This window comes from Montipora foliosa, unplaced genomic scaffold (genome assembly GCF_036669935.1).
Source record: "Montipora foliosa isolate CH-2021 unplaced genomic scaffold, ASM3666993v2 scaffold_395, whole genome shotgun sequence".
NCBI lineage: Eukaryota > Metazoa > Cnidaria > Anthozoa > Scleractinia > Acroporidae > Montipora > Montipora foliosa.
Genome location: NW_027179695.1, coordinates 88,118 through 100,000, shown reverse-complemented (window position 1 = coordinate 100,000; position 11,883 = coordinate 88,118). Strand labels below are relative to the sequence as shown.

The 11,883-nt window shown below is 39.5% G+C and overlaps 1 protein-coding gene across 1 annotated transcript; it reads right to left on the bottom strand.

Annotated features, from left to right (window-relative positions):
* Window positions 1-7,039: 7,039 nt before the first annotated feature.
* On the bottom strand, window positions 7,040-7,777 carry LOC137987925 (uncharacterized). Its single transcript, XM_068834009.1, has one exon. The coding sequence runs from the start codon at window positions 7,775-7,777 to the stop codon at window positions 7,040-7,042; it is 738 nt and encodes a 245-aa protein (XP_068690110.1).
* Window positions 7,778-11,883: the final 4,106 nt, after the last annotated feature.

Sequence of the window (11,883 nt, the reverse complement as noted above, 5' to 3'; positions counted from 1 at the left end):
CAAACACTAACCCCGCTGAACAGAGATTAACTTCAGTGAACTTCGGTATTACAAAGCTGTCACATGCTCAGAGGGCACGCTTAAACTGGTAGTGAAAAGAAGTTTATCAACATGTCAGCCCAGAAGCATATGTTTCTCACTTCCCATTTATTTTCTTCAATCTTTCTGGGTTCAGTACTTTGCTATTAACCACGTGTCTTCTCAGACTATTTACCCAAGACTTCTACCATGGCACTACAGTGATAGACAATACCAAAACAATATCGTGCACTGTTAGAGCTACATATTACGCAAGGACAGATCTGTTTCGTCGTACGAACGTGTGAGGACCTGTGAGCCAAAGGGCCTCGTCTGGTATGACTTCTTAATGACCCCCCAACTTGAAAAAAATTGTCTGGAACGGTGCACGTACCACAGGCAACCCAGTGTACCCTCACGGAGGGTCTAGTTAATTTTTTTTCCGTGTCGGTAAAAGTCTTGCCTGTCACTCCCCTGCTAAGTGGTGGCTTTGAGCATAGAGCCTTCTGCGCGTATTTTCTTAGGATCGAGAGGGTGGTGGGAAATGCGTAGATTTCTCTGGTAGACACAGTAGAACGATTAATTTAACCGGCAATGGCGTCGAAAGTCATGTAACGCGAATGGCGTTTTAGTGGATAATTGAACGAAATTAACCCTTATGAAGCTCAATAATGGCAAGCGAATTGGATACTGAACAAGACAGGAGGTCGAATGTTAAAAGCGACGAGTAATGGACTTCGACAACGATCTGTCGCCAGTCGAGCCGTAATCAAAGTGAGCTGTCTTCCTAAAATTTTGCCAAGTGTGGTGTTTTGTACAACACTGAAACCAAATGAACAGTTCTCTGGTAACTCAGTATGGGTTCAACAAAGACAGAGAAGGAATCCATATAGTGGATCTGTTATCTCAGTTGTCTCGCTATTTGTATTTACCTGTGCTCAACTCTGCTCAGTCTTCCGGTAACAATTGGAAATTTTCACTAATAAGTCATTGACATGAATGGCGTTTTAGTGGATCTTTAAACAAAATATACCTTCATGGAGCTCAGAATGGATCGTCAATTGGATGAGCAAGAAAGTGCTGAAAAATAAATATCTGGATTTTAAGCGACGAGTAATGGTCTTCGACAACAATTCATTTTTCGCCTTTGGATATCAAGTGAGCTTTGTTTCTAATATTTTACTAACTTGGTATTATATAAAACACAGAAATCAAATAGCACTTTTTTTATGGATTACCAAATTAACATTGAAGGAATCGAACGCCTACAAGAATGCATCACAGTGTTTACTCAAGTCGCGTCTTAGTTGTCTGACAATTTACATTTACCGGTATTTTGTACTCAACTCTGCAAAGGTGTAAAATATTTGGAAATGTGACAGTGAAGAATTATTTGAATGAAAGTTGTTGTTGCTTTTGTGCTTCATTATTTACGGTCAAGGTTCCGAGTCGAAAAGGGTTTGATGTGAACTGTCAAAACTGTAAATGTATTTAATTGCATCTCTTGTTTGCACGCACGCAATTAAAATAGGAAGGTTTTTTTGCCTCTAATAGTAAATATGTTGTTTGTTTCAATTAATTGTTCGCTGGAAAAGGATTTTGCCGAGATATTTCCAGCCTTTGTGTATCATGTTGTGTAATTTTCGAGCTTAACAAATTTGCATACCTGGGTTGAAATGTGATACGGGAGCATTTTTGTGGTATAATGTCACGAAAATAAACAGGGCTGTTGGAAGCTTGCTTGAGTTTCAACAAAATGAGCCCCAAAATCGGCCAAGAAAAAGAAAGTGACACTGATGAATAATAAAGTAGCTGCTATCCCCAAAACGATGGAATTACCTGGCGATAAATAACCTCGTCTCTCCGTTTTGACTCTAAACCTGAAGAGTTGGGCGATTGTGATCTTTGTGTTGAATTCGCACATTTCTTGTCAAATCTTTAAAACACTTGAAAGAAAAAGAAAACTAACAAAAACAAAAACCCGGTATCTTGCCATCATTTGACACAGATGCTTCACTGTTTCGCGAGTAAACACGCCGCGGTAACTTCATCACGGCGCCCGCTGAATCCGATGTCACTTTCGATTTTGCGCTTTACTTGTGCAGCCAAAAGCACAATAGCAAAAATCTCCTAAAATGTTTGTCGCTGATTGTAACTTTTTATATTCGGGGTTCAAAAGTAATGTTGTTTTCATGTCATAAATGTTGTTGCTGATGGCAAAATATTTTATTCTCGATCGACCGTTCAGAAAACTTCCTTCTGCTCTTCCTAAAAACTGTGTATCACTATTTATTTACTTTTGCATCAATATTTGTTTCGCATAAAGCAAGCTAACAAAATCTGTTTCTTGCTTGGTCCGCATTTGGTAGCGTTAAAATAGAATTTTCGGTCCAATGCTTCTGTTCCGAAGTGGTATGTTCTTTAGGTCGCCCATCCAGATACTAACCCTGCCAAACAGGGTTAACTTCAATGACCTTCTACATTACAAAGCTGATGGATGCTCAGAGTGCACGCTTAAACTTGTGGTAGAAAGAGGTTGTGAGGGATCTTGGAAATGATCAACATGTCAGCCCAGAAGCCAATGTTTCTCGATTCCCTTTTATTTTCTTCAGTCTTTCTGGGTTCAGTACTTTGCTAGTAACCACATGTCTTCTCAAGGGGCTATTTAACTAAGACTTCTACCATGGCACTACAATATACAAGGTAAAAAAAAAAGGTAAAGTCTCCGCTTACGAGCCAGAAGGCTCATCAGGCCGGCGCTTATCTCCGGTTTCTGTAGCATGAAGCGACTAGGAGTATTTGTACTCCCCCCTGGATGGGATGCTAGTCCATCGCAGGGTTACCCCCAGCATTACGCCGGTACCCATTTATACACCTGGGTGGAGAGAGGCACCGTGAGAGTAAAGTGTCTTGCCCAAGAACACAACACAATGTCCCCTGCCAAAAACAATATTGTGTACTGTTAAACCTACATATTACGCAAAGACAACTTAAATCTCCTGGAAGACAAACGCAGCTCGGTTGACAATATGGAATAAAGTGCTGTGTTACTTCAGTACCACATGCACGTAAGCAATTCGTGTCTATTTTTTTCTTAAGAGGACAGGAATTTCTTTTTTCTGACAAATGATTAATAGGCCGGTAGCCAAGTTTTTAACCTCAGAAAAGGATTTGTTTCGTAGTATGAACGTGTGAGCCAAAGGGCCTCTGCTGGTACGACTTCTGGGTGACCCCTTAAATGGCTGTAATGACACCCGACTTGAAAAAAATTGCCTGGAACGCTGCAGTTTAAGTAATGATCCGTGTAAGGTGGATAGCAATTGCCTTTGTTATGCGGCAACGGGGCTTTCCCCACATAGGAATGTTATCATTTTTACACAGAGAATGCATAAACCTACAGCAAGGCAGTTAACGCAATAAAATTCATTTACAGCCCACTTTGAAAAGATTTTGACCAATCACAAGAGTTGAAAACAAAAGCCAAGAAACGTTTACAATTTTACATGTTCCCCACATACGATTTCTGTGGAATTCATTTAAACTGAGACCAGATGGAAGATGGAAGATGGTTGGAAAGTAAGGATGAATATAATACTGCTTTATGAAGTTTTGTTCACCGTTTGCTGTTTAAGGACGTTCGCGCTAATTGTTTGTGCGCAACGTTACTGCGCAGGTAACGCGACTGTAATATGTCACGCATTACTTCGAGCACTAGTGAAGTTGAGGTTTTAAAACCTTTGCAAAAACCGTGGACGATAAGCCTTGCAGAGTGTTGGATCAGAGAAGATCGTGATCAGTCAAAATTGATTCAAAATATTTATGAAAGTCAAGTAGACTACTGCACGACTGATATTCGCGAGGTTTTATCAGTCGTGCACTAGTCTACTTGACTTTCATACAAATTTTTCAAGCATCAGTTAAAATAACATGGCGACAAAAACGCCGAGGAAAAAATTCCAGGCCGGCAAAAGAATGGCACATTTATTTCCGAAGCATCATGAAACTTCAAAGAGAAGTGAGCGGGAGGATGGAAAAGCTCTTGAAAAGGTAGCTGATCGAGTAGACTAGTGGCTGAAAGTTTGGAAAACTCGAGGACTAACCGTTGCGTAAATTTAATGGGGCTGTTTCTTTTTAATGTTTTTATTACCCTACCAACTTATGTTCAAAGTGAATGCATGTTTTTAAAGTTCTTTTCCTTTACTTTCGTGAAAATTGAGCAGTATTTTCGTCCTCGTCCGCTTGAATGGTGCGGGACCTGCGTGGAAACAATCAGCGATTGAATTTCACAAAAAAACACACTCCAGAGGATGAGCATGACGGCAATGGAGAGATATTATACAAAACACCAACCAAATGAAGATGACCCCTGCTTAAAACTTCGTTGCTATGCTCGAGAAAGGTTTTTTTTTCGGTAAAAACCTTTCATCTCTTCAACGATCGATTCTCTCTTGGGTTCCAGTCCTTGCCCGACAGGTCACGCAAAAGCGTGACAAACCAACTTTTCCAAGAGCTTTGCAAAATCACATCGATTTTACTCGTTCAGATCATCGGTGACCCCTATTTTTTTAATCATGAATCACTTACTTTACTTACTATCTACAAAATATGATGAAATGAAAAAATTCTCACCGTAAGAAGTTATCTTTTTTTAACATTTTCTTTCCTCGTGCCATCGAATTCTGGTAGTGGTTGCAACGGATAGAGATTACGAAAACGCTCGTCGAGGATGAACTCTACTGTTTACCACATCCCTAGAGGCATACAATTATCTAAAAATCTCACTCCTAAAAACCTATGCACGGAAACTTTCACTCCAACAGTTTATTTTTATGATTTTCGATGGATGAGCAGATGAGCCTACATCTCGCTATTATGAGCGATTTCTCGAAATTAAGGCATTTTTCCACTGCCATTTTCTCCGAAACAAAGTCGGTGACCCCCATTTTTTTTTCATTTTTGGAGTAAGTACTTTATGACCTAACTCTAGGCGAGAAATGAAGAAAATCTCACCGTAGGAAGATTTTGGCGCGAACGTCCTTAAGCCAATCAGAAGTAAGTACAGACAATAGAAAAGTTATCACCTTTTTGCATACCAATTGAATTCCAACATGTTCGTTGCCGTCGTTGCTATCGTTCTTATCTGGACCGTTCCTTAATACCAGTCAATTCAGTCCCTTCGTACCACAGGCAACCCAGTGTACGCTCTTGGAGCGTCTAGTTTTTATTTTTTTTTAAGTTTTTTACTGGGTTGCCAATATGGCAAACCCAGTCGAGGTCTGCGTTTAGTTAGTTTGTTTGTTTTATTATTTTTATTTTTTTTACTTTTATTTTTTTTCCGTGTCGGTAAAAGTCTTGCCTGTCACTCCCCTGCTAAGTGGTGCACAGAGCCTTCTGCGCGTATTTTCTTAGGATCGAGAGGGTATTGGAACTGCGTAGATTTCTCTGGTGGACACAGTAGAATCATTAACTTAGCCTGCAATGGCGTCGAAAGTCATGTAACGCGAATGGCGTTTTAGTGGGTCCTTAAACAAAATATACCCTTATGGAGCTCAATAATGGAAAGTCAGTTAGATAAACTAGGCAGGCGGTGAAAAACCAACACCTGGAATCTCAAAAGCGACGAGTAATGGACTTCGACAACAATCTATCGCCCGTCGAGAATGAGTTTCCACCAGACATAATAGAACCAACGGAGATCCTTAGATATCTGCACAAGAAAATCATTTCTGGGAGACCTTTAGAGGTAACCAATTCATCACAAGTCCTTGAAGGAGAGATGAATTTCATAACTGTAGACAGACATAATATTCTTGAAACTACATTTGAGGAACTAAATCATGTAACTGATCCAAGGGTCACATTTGAAGTTCAGTTTTATGGTGAGCAAGCTGTTGACAGCGGTGGGCCTCGCAAGGAATGGATCAGACTATGCAATCAAAAGATCAAAGACACCTACTGTGATAATGGCCACAAAGAGCATATGTCTGATGATTACTACTATATTGGTCAAATGGTCTGTATTGTTCTACTTCAAAATGGCCAGTTGCCCGTGTGCATACCTGAAGAAATAGTGCAGGCCATTTTTATTGAAGATCTGGAACTTTCTCCTTGTGTCAGAGAGCTCAAATGTGGTATACTTCCTGATAATTCCTATGTTTGGTTTTTATCTTCTGAGGTCATCTAGCATTATCAGTTCGACATCTTTTGTTCTTGTTGAAACCAGACTTTTCAGAAGAAGGATCCAACATGCTCATTCATGAAAGAGCTATCTACAGCAAATTCGTGAAATATGTTAGAGATGTATCAAGTGGCCGCAGAGTTGTCACCCTTGGAAACATCCTTGAATTTGTCACTGGAACAAGTGAAGAACCACTCCTTGGTTTTGCAAAGACACCACAAATTCAGTTTCTAGTGGCTGAGGTGAGAAAGCCCTTGACTACAGATGAGGTAAGTACTAAGTACAGGTACGGTAGTTTTTTAAAAGTTAAGTCAGATTCAAAAGGATAATATTTAAAAATTGAGCCATAAAAAAAGCATAAGTCCTAAAATTAAGAAAAAAATTAATATGGGATAACAAATAGGACAGGTTAAATGTGCAAAACCAGCTGTGGTGATGAAAGCATTAAACATAATTTGTTACACTGATCTGTAAAAGCCAATGTTAGCAATCAGCATGCCCTGGAAAACACCAGGCTCTAACCAAATCCATTTCTCCATTGCTGGAAACTGCTACTAGCCACCTTAAGTTGATGGTATAGACTGTTAAAATTAAAGTGTTAAAATTTGATGAATAAGGATCATAACAGAACTCGTAAGTGCACAGTTTAAGACTATTATTTGCTGCCTTTCATGCAAATGTTGCATTGTTAAAAGAACTTGTACACAATTTTTTCCTGTTGTTCCTGTTGTAAAATTTTCATTGCTCAGTAAGGGTTATCTATTAACTATTAAGACTTGAGTTCTTAGGAGATGTTGATAAAGTTCAAGGGAATATTAATAAAGCAATGCTCCAATAATAATATTATTGTGATACATATGCTCCAGAATCAGCAAGTTTTTCAAGTCTCTGCAATACAAGGTCTAAAGCTTCGGTATAGATATCTGCACCCATTTCAGTTGACGGTCTCAGTGGATCCAGATGTTCCAAAACAAATGGCTTCAGTAAATCTACATGGCTAATATCCACAGGGTCAATGACAACATGATTATCACTCCCAGTGGGAGATGGTCCCTGGGGGTCATATCCATATATTTCCATATCAGGTGGCTCTTTGTCTAGCAGTCCATGTGCTAGTGGATTGTCTGCATGGAACATCCCATTTGCCCACATCTCGTATGGTGACCAGTTTCCCTGTGTACGTACTTTGCGGTGATTTAAAGGCTTCACAAACTCATCAAGTGCTTTGTTGATTCTTGGAATGAAGATTAAGAGAAGAGTAAACACATTTATTGGATTATCTGTTTTGAGGGTACCAGTGGACTCCAAAGCATAGAATAGATAGTAATAAAAGTGACATACACATCTAAAGACATCTCTCCATAATCTTTCGATGCGCTGGTTGTGTGTAGAGGGACCAGCAATAAAACTGCGCCTTCCCTCCCCCCTAGCTTGAACCATGGCATCACACACCAGGACATTTTCAACACCCTTATCCACTCTTATTCTTGATGGCCAAAGGTTTCCATCATGCTTTATGGCATCTAGGAACAGAACAAGTACAGTTTCTGCAAGATTGTTTGAATTACATCTCAGAAACATTATTCTTCTTGAAAAGCCATCTATGCATCCGTGAATAATAATTTTCCAGCGTATTAGTGCATGATGTCCATCTAAATGCCACAGGGAGTTTGGCCATGGTACCTGATAAATCCTACGTGAAACAACAACACCCCATCATAGTGCAGTATTCTGTGGATCCACTCTTGCCATGCTTTCTCTTATCCTTTTTCTTTGGATTCTCAAGCCACGTGCTTTTATGTAACCTCCAACATAGCCCTGTCCAGTAGTTCGTCCATGATCGGAAATGAAGCTTCTTACGATCTCATCTAGTTCCTCGTCAGGCAAATGATGAAATCCTGTCATGTTTTGCAAACCATATTCTTCTACTCTCCTGTGTATCGTCCACCTCGAAACACCCAACATTTCTCCAATCTTAATCCAACTGAATCCCAATTCACCCAATTCTTCCAACATCTCAGCAGGAATGTTAAAACGTGGTCTTCCAGGAGTTTCCTTTTCCTCTTTTCCTGAGGCAAAACAATTTTCAGCAACAGTTTCTGGGGTGACAGACTTAATTGCGATGTGATGATTTAAAGATGATAACAAGTGCGCAAAAACTTCTGCAAGTGAATCCAGCTCCTCTTTGTCACTTGTTCCAATATCACGACAATCTCCTATCGATCTAAGCATCCTGATACTTTGATCGATAACTCCCGCATGCGCTTCGGCAGCCCCTTCGCCCTCATCATTTTGGCCAATATATTCCGTTTTATCTAAAACTGAGGCTAAAAACACCGGCAGGTCTCTTCCAATATCAAAACCTTCCTCGTCCGCCATATTGTATTTGCAATGACTCTTGTCCAGGCCCTTATCTTTCTACTCCCATGGCTTGACACAGTCCCTGAGATTAAATGAATATTTTGATGGATTGAATTGAATGAATTTTTAGGGATTAAATTAAATGGATATAGACCGATTAAATAAAATAAATATAGAAATATTAAATTAAATGGATTTAAAAAATATGATATAAATATAGATATTAAATTCAAAAAATAAAAAAATATATAAAAATATAAATACTGAATTGAATGTATAACAAATTATTGAATATTGCTACAATCGGCGTGTCATACCCTCCCCTGCTAAGTAGTGTCTATGTGCGTAGAGTCTTCTGTGCGTATGCTTGGTAAGTTTGAGGGGGTATTAGAAATGGGTAGATTTTATGCGGTGGACACAGTAGCATATTTAACTTAACCTGCAATGGCGTCGGAAGTCCTTGTAATGCGAATGGCGTTTTAGTGGATCTTTAAACAAAATAATGATACCCTTATGGAGCTCAATAATGGAAAGTCAATTGGATAAACAAGACAGGCGGTGAAAAATAGATATCTGGAATCTTAAAAGCGACGAGTAATAGACTTCGCCAACAATCTTTCGCCCGTCGAGCCGTAATCAAAGTGAGCTGTAGTTCTCATATTGTACCAAGTGTGGTTTTTTTTTCTTACAACACTGAAATCAAATGGAAAATTCTCTAGTAACTTATGGGTTTAACAAAGACAGGTTAAATAGATCTGTGATTTCTGTTAACTGAATAGAGTGTAGTGTAACATGAAGTGCTAGATTTCTATCCCATATGAAACGTGTGAGCGTTAGCCCTACCGATGGAAATGGGCCCTCACAAGGACAGAGAAAAACTCTGACCAGGGTGGGAATTTGAACCCACGACCTTCGGGTTAGATCTCCGCCGCTCTACCGACTGAACTACAAGGTCAGACGGGAGCAGGCCGTGGAAACTGAAGATGTTAAAGTCACGGCAATGAACATGTACAAGTACAATTCTGCACAGTCTTCCGGTAACAATTGGAAATTTCATTCTTGTTAGTCAAAAATTATTTGAAAGAAAGCTTGTTGCCCATTTTTTGCTTCATTATTCAAGAAAAGTATTTGATGCTGAACACTGGTGGGAAATTTATTTAGTTGCATTTTTGACACGGAGTGTATTGGCAGCTTGTTTGCACGCACGTAATGAAATGGGAAGTATTTTTTTGTCTCTAATAGCAAATATGTTGTTTGTTTCAACAAAATTATCTTTGGCTGGAAAAGGTTTTTGTGAGATTTTTCTGGATTTGTGAATAGCGTTATGTATTATCCAAGGACAACTAATTTGCATATGTGGAATATTTGTTTAGACATCCTAAAGTTTCGTTAAACTTATTTAGTGCACACAGGGGGAGCTGCCTCTGATCTTTGCCGTTTTTAGGCTTTGGCTTCGGACGCACTGGACTAACAAAATTTGTTTAGCCCTTCCAAAAATCTCGACAAAATTTTTCCCTGCCAAATTTTCAATTTGTCAAGCGTGGCCGCACTGAGACACAGCAAAATGTTTGTCAACCACAAGTGTCAATCACACGGAAATGAATACCAAATCCTCCGATTAAAAATACAGATTAAATTTTTTGATTGACATTTTCCTTCAAATCATGGCGTGTAAGTTGAGAAATCTGTCAGAATTTCACGCCTGACAAAAATTTGTCCTGCTCCGAGACAGGACAACGGCGTCTCTAAAGTTTCATTTTTCGGTAATGTTTATCAGCTTTTAGATTTTCTCTGCGGCAGTACAGAGTTAAAACAACCCATTTCTGTTCCTTCTGAATCTGTGGTTACGCCTTCTGTGTATCATCTCGAGAACGTGACCAGTTATGTTTGCGGAATGGAGAACATTTACGGTGTCAGCAACCACTTGACCTGGGAAATGAAATAGCTGATCATGATTGGAAGATTTCGATCCTCAGCATAATGCCTTCCTTGTTGACAGCCAGGAGGATCACGTGATTGAGGGGGTGCTTTCCACTAAGCCAAAATTTCCGGAAATTTCGGTCTGAAGTCAAATGGAAAGGTCCGTTTCGGTTCAGTCCGACCGGAATATTTGGACCTCCACCTCCTGAGGTGGTCCTCTTTGACCGGTTGGTCCGGTCCGACCGAAACGTGCCGTTCCATTTACAAAAATTCTCGTTTCCAGTCCTATTTCACTGTGATGTAACCGAAATTTTGGTTGAAACGTAAATAAAACGCTTCAGTCCGGTTGGAAATTCACTTTTGAAGAAAATTGTCGTTTTCTTTTTCCTTGGTTAGTTCCACTGGTCTCCGACCTGATGGTCAGGCATAATGGAAAGCACCCAGGGTGAACCGTTTCCTTGCCTTTCCTGCGCGATCAAATTGTGGTAAAGTTTGTACCCTTTGACAATACGTCTTTTGTCGCCATTTGAACGCTCAAACTACTCACTTATGCACACGCCGTTCGCGGTAGACCCACACTAAAAGATGCCATTGGCCCGGGTCGGTCCGCGAACTCAAAGATATTGAGATCAAATGTGCACTAAATGAGCAAATGTATGAGAATCATGATGTGAATTACACTGATATAAACTGTTTTGAAACCAAATACTCCACAAAACTTTGAAAGCCTCCAGGAGAAGAAAGTTGGTGAGCACAAAGTCAGTACTGATGTCATCGAGGCGCAGAAAGATAGTATGCTGAACCGGATGCATTTAGTTAAACTTATGAAAAAGAAGGTGAATTTTCTGTCCATTTGAATTATTGACTTTTTGTGTCCTCCTATTACTGAATTTCTGTGTATTTCGATCTGTAATGCAATTTCATATTCAACTATTTGTTTCGTTTGGAATCATCCTCACTAATGTTGTTGTCAGCATTTTGTACCATGCTTGGTGCAGCGTTTTGTGTTTGGATGAAGCTATTTTGAATGCATTCAATGACTGGGAGCTATTTGAGAAAGGCGCACAGCTATCTGTTGTTGTGGATGTTGATAATGAAGAATCAATAAATGACTTGCAACTTCGATCTCGTTGCTGCAATTCATTGACTTTTGAGTGTCATGAAATTACATCATCAACAATATATCGCTTTAATCTAACCCAAAACATTCAGAAAGTAAAAAAAATTAACATTTATTAGCCATTTCTTTTGCTTTTGTGCTTGTCAGCATTGTGATTTGCGATGATTCGCAAGTCTGTGTTTGTGTGTCATAAGGTGTTTAGATTTTCAATTGTTAAAAAGAGTTTACAGGCCTACACGACTCCCTTGTACGTGGTCTGGTTTCTGTTGCCTTTGTCATAATTTTG